Source organism: Pristiophorus japonicus, chromosome 20 (genome assembly GCF_044704955.1).
Source record: "Pristiophorus japonicus isolate sPriJap1 chromosome 20, sPriJap1.hap1, whole genome shotgun sequence".
NCBI lineage: Eukaryota > Metazoa > Chordata > Chondrichthyes > Pristiophoridae > Pristiophorus > Pristiophorus japonicus.
The window spans coordinates 10,064,739-10,082,981 of NC_091996.1; the positions used below are offsets into that span (position 1 = coordinate 10,064,739).

At 48.3% G+C, this 18,243-nt stretch overlaps 1 protein-coding gene across 5 annotated transcripts in view; it reads right to left on the bottom strand.

Moving 5' to 3' along the window:
- Nucleotides 1–18,243, bottom strand: part of LOC139233158 (G-protein-signaling modulator 1-like) — a 326,419-nt gene that overhangs the window by 232,524 nt on the left and 75,652 nt on the right. Inside the window, exon 1 of one of the 5 annotated variants that reach the window (XM_070863738.1) lies at nt 11,702–11,865. The exons of the other annotated variants lie outside the window; for them this stretch is intronic. Coding sequence (XP_070719839.1) covers nt 11,702–11,865 — 164 coding nt within the window. Of the gene's footprint in view, nt 1–11,701; nt 11,866–18,243 lie in introns of those variants that run through there. 5 annotated transcript variants of the gene reach the window in all.

Below are 18,243 nucleotides of genomic sequence, written 5' to 3' on the forward strand. Positions count from 1 at the left end.
TTGTGGTCCTGGCCCTCCAGACCATGGTCGAGGGTCCATGTCGACTATGCGGGCCCGTTTCTTGGTAAAATGTTCCTGGTGGTGGTGGATGCTTTTTCAAAATGGATTGAATGTGAAATAATGACAGGAAGCACCGCCACCATAGAAAGCCTGAGGGCCATGTTTGCCACCCACGGCCTGCCTGACATACTGGTCAGTGACAACGGGCCATGTTTCACCAGTGCCAAATTTAAAGAATTCATGACCCGCAATGGGATCAAACATGTCACCTCGGCCCCGTTTAAACCAGCCTCCAATGGGCAGGCAGAGCAGGCAGTACAAACAATCAAACAGAGCCTCAAACGAGTCACAGAAGGAGTTGTCCAAACCCGCCTGTCCAGAGTACTGCTCAGCTACCGCACGAGACCCCACTCGCTCACAGAGGTGCCCCAGGCTGAGCTACTCATAAAAAGGACACTTAAAACCAGACTCTCGCTGGTTCACCCCAACCTGCATGATCAGGTAGAGAGCAGGTGGCAGCAACAAAATGTAAACAATGGTCGCGCCACTGTGTCACGGAAAATTGATCTGAATGACCTTGTGTATGTGCTAAACTATGGACATGGTCCCAAGTGGATCGCGGGCACGGTGATAGCTAAAGAAGGGAGTAGGGTGATTGTAGTCAAACTAGACAATGGACAAATTTTCAGAAAGCACCTGGACCAAACGAGGCTGCGGTTCACAGACTGCCCTGAACAATCCAAAGCAGACACCACCTTTTTCGAGCCCACAACACACACCCAAAGGATCAACACCACCACGCCGGACCAGGAAATCGAACCCATTCGCCCAACAGCCCAGCAAAGCCAGGCTCACCCAGCAGCCCTGCAGGGCCAACAACACGCCAGCCCAGCGAGGGCACAGCCAACACACCGGAACAGACATTTGTACCGAGGCGGTCCATCAGGGAAAGAAAGGCTCCCGACCGCCTCACCTTGTAAATAGTTTTCACTTTGACTTTGGCAGGGCGGGGGGGGGGGGGTGATGTTGTGTATCTGTAAAGCATGCATTCCCATGTTCCGCCACCAGGGAGCGCATCCCCTGAAGTCCCAAGGGATCCCAGCATCCCTTGGGAGCACTGTATATAAGGCGGCCCCCTAAGGCTTGTTACTCACTCTGCAGTGTCTTACTAAAGACTGAGGTCACTGTTACTTTAACCTCCCTGTGTGCAGCCTCATCTGTGTTAGGAACACAACACGGGTACTTCCGGATGTCGGAACGCCTTTGCCTGGGCCAAGGTAGGTAGGGAAGGGGAGGTAGGGGAGGGGAGGGGAGGGGGGTCAGGTCGGGCCGAGGCGGAGGAGTCCGGATTTTAACAGTTTCCGGTTTCCGGATGACCCCGCCGCAGATCAGCCTGGTGTCCGAATTGCAGAAGTCTGGATTTCGGACCCTCAACCTGTATCAAATAGTTTTAAAATAACACAAGGCATTTAAAAAAAACACTGCACACAAAGGAAGAGCAGGCGGGTGAATCGTGCGGATTGTGTTTCTCAGGTGCTTCACTTGTTAAATGTTTGAACACGTGGCCGAGAAAGGCTCGATATAAATTGAAGTTCTTGGCTTCATCCACAGCTGACGTTTCATTTACTATCATCATATTGTTGCTTGTGCCGCCCTCTCCCGATTGGTGCATTCCCCACCTGCCTGGCAATGATTGGCTGCTGCACAGCTCAAATTTCACAACAGCAAGTCCGCTGCCAAAAGGTGTGCACAGGGAGGGAGGGAGGAAAGGTGTTAGAACAAGTACGCTGGACACAAAACTCGTCTGAATTCATGGATCTCCCGCCGTCGCTCTTGGGGAGTTGCAGCAATTGTTGTCTCCCAACAATCGGGGAGTATTATTCCACGTTTTATCTGTTGGAACGGTGAGGGAATACTTTTTCTCATGAAATTTTTCCTGGTATTTTAATGAAAGAAAAGACTTGGATTTATATAGCGCCTTTCACAACCACTGGAAGTCTCAAAGCGCTTTACAGCCAATGAAGTACTTTTGGAGTGTAGTCACTGCTGTAAATGTGGGAAATGCAGCAGCCAATATGCGCACAGCATGCTCCCACAGACAGCAATGTGATAATGACCAGATAATGGGCCCAAGTTTCCACACGATAAAAAACGGGCGCCCCTCCGAGCTGGCGTTAAAAAAAACTTGCGATTCTGGAGCGCCCTGCAGCTCCTTGTCTGTTTGGCGCGGCGCCCAGGGGGGCGGAGCCTACACTCGCGCCGATTTTGTAAGTGGGAGGGGGCGGGTACTATTTAAATTAGTTTTTTTCCTGCCGGCAACGCTGCGCGTGCGCGTTGGAGCGTTTGCGCACGCGCAGTGTGAAGGAAACATTGGCACGCGGCCATTTTTGTAGTTCTTTGTAGCTGTTTAATTTTTGAACATTTTTTAATAAAAGCACATTGCCATCAGCACATCAGCACTGAGGCTTCTTGCAGCCTTCTCACTGTCTCCTTCCCGCCCGCCGTCGGGAACGTGTTCCCTCCCCCCCCCCCCCCCGCTGCGTTCGGGCGGGTGGGCCCGCACTCCCTCCCTCCCGCCGTCGGGAATGGCTTCCTCCTCCCCCCACTGCCGTCGGGAACGAACGAACGAACTTGTGAGGCTGGCTGAAGCACTTTCACACAGGTAGGAAGATGGTTTATTTAATCTTTTCTTGGCTTATAAATGTTTATTCAGGTTGGATTTATTTGTATAATATTTGTAGAAGTATAAATAAGGATTTATTATAGAATTTAATGACTTCCCTCCCCCCCCCCCCCACCTCGTTCTGGACGCCTGATTTGTAACCTGCGCCTGATTTTTTTAATGTGTAGAACAGGTTTTTTCAGTTCTACAAAAATCTTCACTGGCTCCATTCTACTTTAGTTTGGAGTACATTTTCACTGTGGAAACTTTCAAATCAGGCGTCAGTGGCCGGACACGCCCCCTTTTGAAGAAAAAATTCTGTTCCAAAGTAGAACTGTTCGACCTGACTAGAACTGCAGAAAAAAAAATGTGGAGAATTGCGATTTCTAAGATAGTCCGTTCTCCACCAGTTGCTCCTAAAAATCAGGCGCAAATCATGTGGAAACTTGGGCCCAATGTGTTTTTTTTGTTACGTTGATATCGGGATGAATATTGGGCAGGACGCCAGGGATAACCCCCCCCTGCTCTTCTTTGAAATAGTGCCGTGGGATCTTTCACTTCCACTTCAGAGAGCAGGCGGGGCCTCGGTTTAACATCACTTCCGAAAGACGGCACCTCCGACAGTGCTGCACTCCCTCAGCACTGCACTGGAGTGTCAGCCTAGATTTATGTGCTCAAGTGCCTGGAGTGGGATTTGAACCCACAACTCAGAGGCGAGTGTGCTGCCCACTGAGTCACGGCTGACACTTTCAGACACTTTAAGATAAAATACTGTCCAGTTTTCATTCGATGGGACTCGAGGTTGCAGCACAGAGATGGGTGCCTTGGATGATAATGGCACTGGTAGATGGGGGGAGGGGGGGGGGGGGGAGGGTGTGTGTCCTTCCAGACTTTGATAACACTAGGTGAGGGGCAGGATTGCTGGAGGGGTCTTAGAACATAAGAAAATAGGAGCAGGAGTCGGCCATTTGGCCCCTTGTGCCTGCTCCGCCATTCAATAAGATCATGGCTGATCTGATCATGACCTCAACTCCACTTCCCTGCCCGCTCCCCATAAACCGTGACTCCCTTATCATTCAAAAATCTGTCTATCTCCACCTTAAATATATTCAATGACCCAGCCTCCACAGCTCTCTGGGGTAGAGAATTTCAAAGATTCACGACCTTCTGAGAGAAGAAATTCCTCCTCATCTCCGTTTTAAATGGGCGACCCCTTATTCTGAAATTATGCCCCCTAGTTCTAGATTCCCCCACGAGGGGAAACATCCTCTCTGCATCCAACCTGTCAAGCCCCCTCACAATCTTATACATTTCAATAAGATCACCTCTCATTCTTCTAAACCAATGAGTATAGGTCCAACCTGCTCAACTTTTCTTCATAAGACAACCCCTTCATCCCAGGAATCAACCTCGTGAACCTCTCAACAGCCTCCAATGCAAGTATATCCTTCCTTAAATACGGAGACCAAAACTGTACGCAGTACTCCAGGTGTGGCCTCACCAATGACCTGTACAGTTGTAGCGGGACTTCCCTGTTTTTATATTCCACACACCCCCTTGCAATAGGAAAACTTTGTTCATGTTATTGTGAAAAGTGCAATTATTAAAATGGTTTTATCTTCGAAACTTGATTTGGAGCGTAAAGTTGAGGGGCTATTTGATTGGGTCGCTGTCCTTTTGTTACCATCTCCTGATTGGTCATTAAGGGTCTCTCGTTTCCCTTAAATTCTCCTGGGTCATTTTTCAGCCTCTACCCTTGACTCTTAACGGTTCATTCTTTACAAATGTCCCCCAATCGGGAGACCCCACGCAGGTCACTCACCAGCTGTCGCTGCTGAATAAAATACCGCACACGTTCTAAACTTAAAGGGACCCTTGCACCAAAAAAAATTAGATGGAACTGTTATGTCTTGGATAAGAAGTCAGACTAGATACTGCAAGCTCAAAGTAAGTGTGACCGTAGTTCTTTATTACAGATCTCAGAGTGCCTCTCCAGCCTGTGAGGCCTCCTTATATACGGTGCTCCCAAGGGATTGTGGGACCCCTTGGGACTCCAGGGGATAAGCCCTCTGGTGGTTAGACATGGTAATTACAGGTTTACATATATAATAACACTCCCACCTCCCCAAAGTCAATAGTGTAACTATTTACAATGTGAGTCGATCTGGGGCCTTCCTTTCCCTGGTTGATCGTCTCGGTGCAAATGCTGATGTTGGTGAGTCATTTGTTGGGCCTTCGCTGGGCTGCTGCACAGCTGGCCTTGCTGGACTGCTGGAGGTGGTGAGCCTTGCTGGGCTGCTGCGGGTGATGGGTTCTGTTTTGTGGTTAGCCGCTGGGTCGGTTGCCACTTGTGTGTGTGTTAGAGGGTCGAAAAAGGTAGTCTATTGTGGGTTGTTCTGGATTGTCCGTAAATCTGAGTTTGGTTTGGTCCAAGTGTTTTCTGCAGCCTGAGTCCATTTGCGAGTTTGACCACAAACACCCTACTCCCCTCTTTGGCCAAAACAGTGTCAGCAATTCACTTGGGACCTTGTCCATAGTTCAACACAAATACAGGATCATTTACTTCAATTTTGCGTGACACATTTGCGCGATCATGATATGTATTCTGTTGAAGCCGCCTGCTCTCTACCTGCTCGTGTAGATCAGGGTGGACTAACGAGAGCCTTGTCTTAAGTGCCCTTTTCATAAGCAGTACAGCGGGAGGGACCCCGGTGAGCGAGTGGGGTCTTGTGCGGTAACTAAGCAGGACTCGGGATAAGCGAGTCTGCAGTGAGCCTTCAGTTACCCCTTTCAAGCTCTACTTGATTGTTTGAACTGCTCGTTCTGCCTGACCATTGGACGCTGGCTTAACCGGGGCAGACGTGACATGTTTGTCCCCATTGCAGGTCATGAATTGCTTGAATTCGGCACTGGTAAAGCACGGCCCATTGTAACTTACAAGGACATCAGGCAGGCCGTGTGTGGCAAACATGGCCCGTAGGCTTTCAATGGTGGCAGCGGGCGTGTTTGCCGACATTATCACACATTCAATCCACTTGGAGTGCGCATTTACAACCACTAAAAACATTTTTCCCAAGAACGGGCCTGCATAGTCGACATGAACCCTAGACCATGGTTTGGAGGGCCAAGACCATAAACTTAGCGGTGCCTTCCTGAGTGCATTGCTGAACTGGGAACATAGAACCATAGAAAATAGGTGCAGGAGTAGGCCATTCGGCCCTTCGAGCCTGCACTGCCATTCGATGAGTTCATGGCTGAACATGCAACTTCAGTACCCCATTCCTGCTTTCTCACCATACCCCTTGATCCCCCTAGTAGTAAGGACTACATCTAACTCCTTTTTGAATATATTTAGTGAATTGGCCTCAACAACTTTCTGCGGTAGAGAATTCCACAGGTTCACCACTCTCTGGGTGAAGAAGTTTCTCCTCATCTCGGTCCTAAATGGCTTACCCCTTATCCTTAGACTGTGACCCCTGGAAACATGTATTACATTTGTGCACACAGGACTCTAAGTCTGCATCGATACCGGGCCACCACACATGGAATCTGGCTATCGATTTCATCATTACAATGCCTGGGTGGGTACTGTGGAGATCACTAATGAACGTGTCCCTGCTCTTTTTTGACACAACTACCTGATTACCCCATAGGAGGCGGTCTGCCTGTATAGATATTTCATCTTTGCTGGGACGGCTTTATTTCTTCCTGCATCTCCAACGGGACACTAGACCAACTGCCGCGGAGCACACAGTTTTTTTTACGAAGGACAGTAAGGGGTCCTGGCTCATCCAGGTTCTAATCTGTCGGGTGGTAACGGGTGATTGCTCACTCTTGAATGCTTCCATTACCATAACTAAATCTGCAGGCTGTGCCATCTCCACCCCAGTGGTGGGCAATGGTAGCCTACTGAGAGCATCGGCACAGTTTTCTGTGCCTGGCCTGTGGCGGATGGCATAGTTGTATACGGACGACGTGAGCACCCATCTCTGGATGTGGGCCGATGCATTCGTATTTATCCCCTTATTTTCAGAAAAGAGGGATATCAGTGGCTTATGGTCGGTTTCCAATTTTAATTTGAACCCGAACAGATATTGATGCATTTTCTTTACCCCGTAAACACATGCTAACGCTTCTTTATCGATCATACTGCAGGCCCTCTTGGCCTTAGACAGACTTCTGGATGTGTAAGCAACTGGTTGCAATTTCCCAAATTCATTAGCTTGTTGCAATACACATCCGATGCCGTACGACGACGCACCATGTTAGTGGAAAACGTTTACATGGATTGTACAACACAAGCAATTTGTTTGAACATAGCAGCTTCCTAGCTTTCTCAAAGGCATTTTCTTGGCTTTTACCCCATACCCATTCATCTCCTTTACGCAGTAAAGAGTGCAGGGGTTCTAACAATGTGCTAAGACCTGGTAAGAAGTTACCAAAATAGTTCAGTAGTCCGAGAAACGACCGCAGCTCCATCACGTTCTGTGGTCTTGGTGCATTTTTGGTTGCCTCCGTCTTCAAATCGGTGGGCCTGATGCCGTCTGCCGCGAATCTTCTCCCCAGGAACTCCACTTTAGGTGCCAGGAAAACGCACTTCGAGCGTTTTAGCCTGAGCCCCACACGATTAAGCCAACTAAGAACCTCCTCCAGGTTTTGCAGGTGCTTGACGGTGTCCCGACCTGTAACCAAGGTGTCGTCCTGGAAGACCACGGTGCGTGGGACCGACTTCAGCAAGCTTTCCATGTTCCTCTGGAATATCGCCGCGGCCAATTGAATCCCAAACGGGCATCTGTTGTAAACAAAGAGACCGTTGTGTGTGTTGATGCAGGTGAGGCCTTTCGAAGATTCCTCCAACTCCTGCGTCATTTAGGCCGAGGTCAAGTCCAGCTTCGTGAACATTTTCCCTCCCGCCAGCGTCGCAAATAGGTCATCTGCCTTTGGTAGTGACTATTGATCCTGCAGTGAGAAACGATTGATAGTTACTTTGTAATCACCACAGATTCTGACGGTGCCGTCTCCCTTGAGGACTGGAACAATTGGACTGGCCCACTCATTGAATTCGATCGGCGAAATGATGCCCTCTCCTTGCAGCCTGTTCAGCTCGATCTCCACCCTCTCTCTCATCATGTAAGGTACCGCTCTCGCCTTGTGATGGATGGGTCGCTCCCCCAGAATCAAATAGATCTGCACTCTTGCTCCTTGGAACTTCCCGATGTCTGCTTCGAACAGCGAGGGGAACTTGCTTAGGACCTGGGCACATGAGGTGTCATCAACAGACGAAAGCGCTTGGACGTCGTCCCAGTTCCATCATATCTTTCCCAGCCAGCTCCTGCCGAACAGCGTGGGGCCATCGCCCGGTACCAGCCAGAGTGGTAAATCGTGCAGGAGACCTTTACGGTAGCACTGCCGATTACGGGAATCAGTTCCTTTGTGTACGTTCTAAGTTTGGTACGAATGGGGGTCAGGACTGGCCTTGAAGCCTTGTTGCACCACAACTTATCGAAAGTCTTTAAACTCATTATGGACTGGCTCGCGCCCGTGTCCAGCTACCATGGTCACTGGGAGTCCATTTAATTCAACCTTCAGCATTATCGGGGGACACTTTGTGGTAAATGTGTGCACCCCATATACCTCTGCCTCCTCGGTCTGAGGCTCTGGTTCATCATGATCCACCGTGGATCGGTCCTCCTCTGCAACATGGTGGTTTGCAGGATTAGCAGGGTTTGCAGCTCACGTGCACATACGTTGGTGGTGTCCCATTGTTCCACAGCCCTGCAAACATATCCTTTGAAGCGGTATGAATGGAATCGATGATCACCCCCACAGCACCATTACAAGGTGTTAATTGCCTTGTATTCACCACCCTTGATGGCAGACTCTGAGTCATCTGCAGATGTGCAGCTATAGGCGTGTAACTCTTGCCATATACATCTCGATTCGAAAACAACGTTACTTTGTTCACAGTACTTGCAGCAGCACTAGTGTGCTGGGAAATTTGTTTGGTATTGTCACTGGTGGAGATAAATGCCTGGGCTATCGCTATGGCTTTACTCAAGGTTGGGGTCTCTACAGTCAAACGTTTGCGAAGTATTACTTCATGGCCAATGCCAAGCACAAAGAAGTCCCTGAGCATATGCTCCAAGTGTCCTTCAAATTCGCAATGTCCTGCAAGGCGCCTTAGCTCAACGACGTAGCTCGCCACTTCCTGGCCTTCAGACCTCTTGTATGTGTAGAACTGATACCTCGCCATCAGAACGCTTTCCTTCGGGTTTAGATGCTCCTGGACTAGTGTGCACCACTCATCGTACGACTTGTCTGTGGGTTTTGCTGGAGCGAGCAGGTTTTTCATGAGGCCATACATTGGTGCCCCGCAAACGGTGAGGAGGATCGCCCTTCGTTTGGTAGTGTTCCCTTCTCCTTCCAGCTCATTGGCCACGAAGTATTGGTCAAGTCGCTCCACGAAGGTTTCCCAATCATCTCCCTCCGAAAATTTCTCCAGGATGCCCACAGTTCTCTGCATTGTTGCGTTGGGATTCGTCATCTGTATCTTGTCGCCAGTTGTTATGTCTTGGATAAGGAGTCAGACTAGATACTGCAAGCTCAAAGTAAGTGTGACCGTAGTCCTTTATTACAGATCTCAGAGTGCCTCTCCAGCCTGTGAGGCCTCCTTATATACAGGTGCTCCCAAGGGATTGTAGGATCCCTTGGGACGCCAGGGGATAAGCCCTCTGGTGGTTAGACATGGTAATTACAGGTTTACATACATAACAGGAACATTGTTCGTTACCGCTGCTATTCTTGTCGTGTGATGCCATATTGTGGATCTCCCATGACAAGAATTGTGCACTAGGATATAGTGAGTAGATAGATAGAAGCCAATAATACCACTTTTAAGATTACACCTACAATCAATGCTCCCTGTAAGCTATGCGGCTGTGTTGTGCAGCGCTCCGGGGAACTTGCACAGACAATTCTGCGGGTTTTCTATGCTGATGTGCTAGTGCAGTACTGAAGGAGCGCCGCACTGTCGGAGGGGCAGTGCTGAGGGAGTGCCGCACTGTCGGAGAGGCAATACTGAGGGAGTGCCGCACTGTTGGAGGGGCAGTACTGAGGGAACGCCGCACTGTCGGAGGGGCAGTACTGAGGGAACGCCGCACTGTCGGAGGGGCAGTACTGAGGGAACGTCGCACTGTCGGAGGGGCAGTACTGAGGTAGTGCAGCACTGTCGGAGGTGCTGTCTTTCAGATGAGGTGTTAAACCGAGGAACTGTCTAAACTCTCATGCATGGTATTTTGAATGGCCCACGCAGCTCCTTAAAGGGGCCACACACAGCGCCAAACAGAATTGGAAGGAACATCGCCCATAACTGTTTAGAAGTATTCGATTTTTAAAAAATTGCAGTGTGTCTTTTAGTTGCATGGGGTTAATAATAGTCATAGAAACATAGAAAATAGGTGCAGGAGTAGACTATTCAGCCCTTCGAGCCTGCACCACCATTCAATAAGATCATGGCTGATCATTCACCTCAGTACCCCTTTCCTGCTTTCTCTCCATACCCCTTAATCCCTTTAGCCGTAAGGGCCACATCTAACTCCCTCTTGAATATATCGAATGAACTGGCATCAACAACTCTCTGCGGCAGGGAATTCCACAGGTTAACAACTCTCTGAGTGAAGAAGTTTCTCCTCATCTCAGTCCTAAATGGCCTACCCTTATCCTAAGACTGTGTCTCCTGGTTCTGGACTTCCCCAGAAAGTAGTCATAAAACTACTTTCAATATTTAAGGTTTTCTTCCACGTCACAGGATGTGATCTGAAAACTTGAACGTGGAATTGCCACAGGACCGGTCAAAAATGTAGTAAAAATACATGCAGGTTTTATGTGGAAGAATTAAAATTGGCTACAAACAGGCCGAAACAAAAAAAAGGTTATTAAATCACGCCTCGTTAAAGAGCACACAGGGAGGATCACATCGCCATAGCAACCTGCAGGGCCTGGCTCCAGGTCGGCTGAAGATTTATTTAACTTGGCTGCACCAAGAGCCACAGAAAGAAAACAAAAGGCAGCGAGTGTCAATGTGGTTCAAAGAAAGGACTAAAAACACAACCACGTAAAAGCAGTTAGTCCAAGGTATTCACAGCTGACAATGGATGAGGTCCCCTCTACACGGGAGAGATCCAGACGCAGACTGGGTGACTGCTTTGCTGAGTAACCTCCGTTCAGCCCACCAGCGTGACCCCAAGCTATCGGTCACTTGCCATTTTAATTCCCCGTCCCACTCTGACCTCTCCGTCCTCAGCCTCCTTCGTTCCAACGATGCTCAACGCAAGCTCGAGGAACAGTGCCTCGCCTTTCGTTTAGGCACTTTACAGCCTTCTGGACTCAACATCGAGTTCAACAATTTCAGACCATAACCTCTGCTCTTGTATTTTTTTCCATTTATTTCTGGGGGTTTTTTTCTCTTTCGCATGGCAGCTGTTGATGATGCTGCTATCTCCATTTACATCCTATCTAGCCTCATCTATTAGTTCTTAACTTGTCCCATTACCATCTCCTTTTGCCTTGCGCCATCATCCTAATCTGTTCCAGCTCCCCCCTCCCCACCCCGCCCGATGTCTGCGCTCCTCTAATTCTGCCCCTTTGAGCATCCTGGATTACAAGCGTTCAACCATTGGTGGCCGTGCCTTCAGCTGCCTGCCTCCCTGCCTAAGCCTTCTCTGCCTCCCTTTCCTCCTTCAAGACGCTCCTTAAAACATACCTCTTTGACTAAGCTTTTGGTCACCTGCGCTAATTTTTACTTATGCGGCTTGGTGTCAAATTTTTTAAATCTGATAATACTCCTGTGAGGTGCCTCGGGACGTTTCACTACTTTAAAGGTGCTATATAAATACAGGTTGTTGTTGTTGATTGTGATGATGAAAAAAATGTTACAGCTACATATTACTGCTGTTTGTATGTATATGTAAGCCAACAGATACCAACCTGAATCTGTGTGTGGGGTTTCTTTTTTTGGAATAGAACGCAAAACATTTTTACCTTTTCTTTTGCATGCTTTTAATCTTTTGGACGTAGAACCGCAACTCCAGGCCCAGCGGCAGTAGCACGGCACGGGGCCGCGACCCAGGATGGATAAGTCTGCAAACAGCCATCTCCGCCAGGTTGAAATCCAAAGGCTGGATCTTCAGATGTAGTGTTGGCATAATTAGCGGAATTAATTTCCCGCGACGTGTGTCAGGAACAAGAATCCGGATCTTGCAAATTCAAGAAGGAAAAAAAAAGGTGTACCGTATCAGTTCCAAAGTCGGGCTTCCTGTTACCAATAGGTGGCCGCTGAATCTCTGCCCGAGTTTGAAGTCAAAGAAATCTTCACAGAATCGACTTTTTTTTGCTTAAAGTACCTCAGATCTGTGGCGGACAGGCATTCCTCTGGAACAGCATCGCTGTGCAGTAACAGCATCGCTGAGGAGGTGCTTACATGAGCGAGGGAGCGCATCGTCTAATACAAATGGAGGACGCCTTGACAGCTGTCTCCATGCAGCTAATACTGCCAAAGAAATCCTCCGTAATTCAGCAAAGTGCCAGTGTCAGCTTTATGTCCTTTAACCCTCGGATTACCGGCACACCACCTACACACAGGCAGGAGTAACATGCAACAAGATTACTCCAACAAAAAATAATTAGACTCGAGAAATGTTTCCTGATATTTCCAAGCCAATGTCTGCCAAAAGGAAAACCATCTTTGAAAGATTTCACTTGTCCCCGATTAGAATGTACCTGTTGTTCACAGCATGTGTTGTATGTTATAGATGGAGCAGAGAGATAGAAAGAAAAACTTGGATTTATACAGCGCCTTTCACTACACCGGTTGTCTCAAAGTGTTTTACAGCCAGTGAAGTACTTTTGGAGTGCAGTCACTGTTGTAATGCGGGAAACGCGGCAACCGATTTGCGCATAAGCAAGCTCCCTCAAACACCAATGGGATAATGACCAGGTAATCTGTTTTTGTTATGTTGATTGAGGGATATATATTGTGGCCAGGACACTGGGGATAACTCCCCTGCTCTTCTTCAAAATAGGATCTTTTACGTCTACCTGAGAGAGCAGACGCCGCCTCGGTTTAACATCTCATCCGAAAGACAGCACCTCCGACAGTGCGGCACTCCCTCAGCACTGCACTGAGAGTGTCAGCCTAGATTCATGTGTTCATATTCCCGGAGTGGGGACTTGAACCCACAACCTTCTGACTCAGAGGCAAGAGTGCTACCCACTGAGCCACAGCTGACACTTAGAATCATTGAATGGCTAAAGCACAGATGGAGGTCATTCGGCCCGTTGAGTCCATGACGGCTCTCTGCAAGAGCATTTCAGCTAGTTCCACACCGCTATTTTAGATAGAACTTTTGAATCAAGTACCTCTTTTTAATAAGAGAACTCGAACCCACAACTTTGCAAATCAACTGTCAACTTTGCCACGTTAAATTAAAATTCTGTTCCGGGAGGTGATGATACACTCCAGTTCCTCCGGTACCCACCGTTCGCGGAAGGCCGCGAGCATACCGGTGGACACCGCGTGTCCATCTCCAGGGACACCCTGGCTCGAACGTAGCCACGGAAGAGAGGCAGGCAGTCGGGCTGAACGACCCCCTCGACTGCCCCTGCAACTACAAACCTGTGAGCATACGCACAGTTGCATACATTACAATATCCTTCTATTCCTTTCTCGTCATGCGCATATCTTACTTCCCTTTGAATACATTTGTGCTATTCACCTCAACTGCGCCTTGTGGTAGTGAGTTCCACACCACCTCAGCTAATAATTCACTTCCTGTTTCTCATTCCCTTCAACTTCTTTTGTAATTTCTAATCAAGACTGTTTACTTTTTGGCCAAGGTTATTTTTTTAAATCTTGAATCTGTAGCTCAATACCCAGAATGCTGAAGGTTACAGTTGACCTAATTTATATTACTGCACATCTATCATGTGGTTTGAAATCCATATTTTGTTTTTTAAATGTAGTTCTATATTCATTAATATAGTTCACAGTGTCAGCTGTGGCTCAGTGGGTGGCACTTTCGCCTTTGAGTCAGAAGGTTGTGAGTTCAAGTCCCACTTCCAGGGACTTGAGCACAAAATAAAAATCTAGGCTGACACTCCAGTGCAGTGCTGAGGGAGTGCTGCGCTGTCGGAGGTGCCGTCTTTCGGATGAGACGTTCAATCTCTCAGATGGACTAAAAGATTCCATGGCACATATTTCAAAGGGGCGTTATCCCCGGTGTCCTGGCCAATATTTATCCCTCAATGAACATCACAAAAAGAGAGATTATCTGTTCATTATCACATCGCTGTTTGTGGGAGCTTGCTTGTGCGCAAATTGGCTGCTGCGTTTTCCACATTACAACAGTGACTACACTCCAAAAGTACTTCATTGGCTGTAAAGTGCTTTGGTTGTGAAAGGTGCTAAATAAGTCAAAGTCTTTCTTTCTTTTTCTTTCCCCCTGCCCCCGCAGTCTCATCAGTCATCAACAAAGTCACTGCAGAAAGTGGGATGTCTTCCTAGAATGGTACTGCACAGAAGGAGGCCATTCGGCCCATCGTGACTTGTGCCAGTCGTTCAGTGCTGATGGATGAACGAACGAACGATGATAGGCTGTCTACGCTTATTTCACACCTTCGAAATTCCTCCAGCTCAGCAACCAGTAACTTGTAACGAAGAATTTCCGTGCAAAATGCCAGAAAACAGCCAACACAAAACAAGACTGAGATTCATTCCACATTAAGCACCGGTCATAGCAGTCAACCTCCAGCCCTCTATTGCTCAATGTCACGGCTGCTGTGACGTCTCAGTAAATGTGGCCACCACTGGTAACGCTGTATGCTGGTGACTGTGCTCAGACCCAAAGCACTGCAACATATTGCACGTGAGAACATAATTAGCCCACCAGGGTCGCCATCTGTGTGAGCAGAACCTCGGAGACGCTAATTACTGCGAGCCGTTTGATTTCACCAAGTCTTTTCCTGACAGAGTGCCCAGATCAGATTTAAAACTGAGGTGAGGAAGAATTTCTTCTCTCAGATGGTTGTAAATCAATGGAATTCTCTGCCCAGAGAGCAGTGGGGGCTGGGTCACTGAAAGCAGAGATAGGCAGATTTTTGAGCGATGAGGGAGTAAAGGGTTATGGGGAGCGGGCAGGGAAGTGGAGCTGAGTCCAGGATCGGATCAGCCATAATCTTATTAAATGGCGGAGCAGGCTCGAGGGGCCAAATGGCCTACTCCTGCTCCTATTTCTTATGTTCTTATGTCCATATCAGCGATCCAAAAAAGAATTCTAAATCCAATGATTTGGAGATAAAAATGTAATGTACTGTAGTCTCGCTCAATGCTTCAGAACCGGTGGGGAAACCTCATCAGGATATTTTTAAATTCTTACCTTTGCTTTCAAACCCTGCCAAGGGTTTTCCCTTCTTCATCTCTGTAAGCTCCTCCAGCCCTACAACCCTCCGAGATCTCTGCGCTCCTCCATTCTGGCCTATTGTGCATCCCCAGTTTTCATCGCTCCCACCATCGGCGGCCGTGCTTTCAGCTGCCTAGACCCCAAAGCTCTGGAATTACCTCCCGAAACCTCTCCGCTACCCTCTCCTCCTTTAAGGCACTCCTTACGTCACAAGGTTGTGGGTTCAAGTCTCACTCCAGGGACTGGAGCACAAAACATCTAGCCTGACACTCCAGTGCAGTGCTGAGGGAGTGCTGCACTGTTGGAGGTGCTGTCATTTGGATGAGACATTAAACCGAGGTGCCGTCTGCTCTCTCAGGTGAACGTAAAAGATCCCATGGCACTATTTCGAAGAAGAGCAGGGGAGTTATCCCCGGGTGTCCTGGAGCAAATATTTATCCCTCAATCAACATAACAAAAACAGATTATCTGGTCATTGTCACATTGCTGTTTGTGGGAGCTCGCTGTGCACAAATTGGCTGCCGCATTTCTCACATTACAACAGTGACCACACTCCAACTACACGACACTTCATTGGCTGTAAAGCACTTTGAGACGTCCAGTGGCTGTGGAAGGCGCTATATAAATGCAAGTCAGTCTTTCTTTCTTCTTTCTTAAAACCTACCTCTTTCACCAAGCTTTTGGTCGCCTGTCTTAACATCTCCTTTTGTGGCTCAGTGTCAAATGTTGTTTGATAAAACGCTCCCGTGAAGCATCTTGGGATGCTTTACCAGGTTAAAGGCACTATATAAATGCAAGATAGTTGTTGCTGAAAGAATGCAGCAAAAGCCAAATGCGGTAAAGATACTGTGCACAATGTACGGAAGGATTTATCTGCTTTAATTTGAAATTACAGCTAATCGAAAAAAACAAATGACAGCGTTCCAATGGTTCATTCCCATTGACTCCTGGTTTTCGTTCCGGCAATAAATTAATCAGAAAAATCGGCGCACAGCATTGTGCCGACACTGAGCAGATCAATGTACATGTATCTTCTGCAAGATCACCAATAATACTCAACTCCCTTTGCTTGGGATGCATCCAGCCACAGGAGCTGTTTCTAACATTATCTGCTCAGGGCTTTGAAAACAAAAAGAATTATAGACTTTTTAAATAAATGAATGAAAACTCAACTTATGCTCACTCCAGGATAATGTTTTTTTTTCAATAAAATAAACCATAATGTATCTTCAGTTCTTGCCAAGCGGAGGCCAGTAACCTCTCCATACGGGTGGTGGGTGGGGGGGGGGGGGAGGATTTAAGGGGTCGAAATTCCATTTCTAACGCCACCCATTACCGCCGGCGATGGACAGCTAACGGGCGGTAAAGTCCTGCCGTTGCCAGTAAGCAGCGTCCACGCCTCCGGAGAGATTCAGTTGGGTCGTTGGTAGAGGCGCCAAGAGGTAACATTGCGCCCTTTAGCCCCACCCACACGGTGACGTCATCCAGCGCGCGACGCCCCCCCGTGGCCGCTCCTGCGATATTTGGTCTCCACGGCGGCCTTCCCGGCAGGAGTCCGTACAGCCTGAAAAAAAGTGGTGTGAACATAGCGGATCTTGGGCGGAATCGGCCAGAGAGCAAGATAAGTTTGTTTCTTTCTTTATTTCTGAATTTTTTTCATTGGTTGTAACAGTGGGGAAGTGTGTGTGTGTGTGTGTGTGCAGATCGGAGAAGTTTTAGTTTTGTTTTTCTTCCCGTTTCTTCATCTAGCGGGCCGGCAGCCTCCCGTGGTGAAATTCGGTCGGCCTCCTGAGCTCCCGCCCCATGGGCGCCCCCCCCCCCTCGAGGATGAGTGCGCAATGCCACCTTTTAGTGCTGCTCTCTCACCTTTTGGGCGTAAAAGCTCAATTTGGCAGTTTGAGCTTGCGGCTAACGCTAAAATCAGCACTCGGGCGGTGAGAACGCCTCCAAGAACAGCCATGCCGAATTTCGACCCTCTAAGTCTTCCAGCAGGTGCTCCTTGGGCTGGGTTCACGGACCTGCTTGCAGCCAGTTGAGAGAGATATCCCAGGAAGGTGTTGCCACAATGGCCCTTGAAATTCCGGTCGAGCTCTTCCCACGGGCAAATGAAAGAAAAAGAGGAAAAAAAGATACGCATTTACCTGTCGCTGGAACTTCCGAGCCTGAGGCCTCTGATGACTGCGCGTTGCAGGGCGTGCACGTGGGGACGTGTGCAGGCCGGGATCTGGTGACAGCAGCCAATCAGGTGTAGTATAGATTCTCATTCATAAAAAAGTGTTTTTATAACTTTATTTTAAAATGTTTTTGTGTATTTTTAAACACTTGCACCTGTAGAAGTAGGCTAGGCGGAAGATTTTAAAGGACATTTGCAGGGCAAGATATTGGTAAATATCGGAAATCTTGCCCTGCAAGTGTCCTTGCTCCTGATATGCGTTGGATCTGTCAAGCCAGAAACTTTACAGATCGGGAAAGCCGCGTTTCAGCGCATGCGCATTGCGTGCTGAAAACCGGCTTTTCCGATGCTTTCCCGGGTCCGTAGAAACTTCGTACAGACCAGGGACATCGGAATTCCAGGGCCAATATGCTCTCAACCATGATCCAAGGACAGAGAGAGCACCACCCATCTGTCAACTGAGACCTTAAACCAAGGCTCCATCTGCTCTCAGATGTAAAAGATTCCCACAGCACAATTTGGAAGACGAGTTATCCCCGGCGTCCTGGCCAATATTTATCCCTCAACCAACAGGGTCATTATCACATTGCTGTTTGTGGGAGCTTGCTGTACAGAAATTGGCTGCCGCCTTTCCTACACTAGAACAGTGACTACATTTCAAAAGTACTTCATTGGCTGTAAAGTACTTTGGAACATCCTGAGATCATGAAAGGCGCTGTAGAAATGTGTCTCTCGTTTAGAGTACGAGAGAGCTGGAGACAACACCGAGGGGAGAGCAAGAACAATAATGGATGGGAGGATGAGAAAGTGAGAAAGGAGAGCATGACGAAATAAAGAACGTGCACGAGAGTGAAAGGGGAGCGAGGGAAGAGGGGAAGGAAGGAGAGGAAGAAAAGAAAGGAGGGGCAACAAAAAGGGGCAGGGAGACACACACACACCAGAGAGAGTGTGAG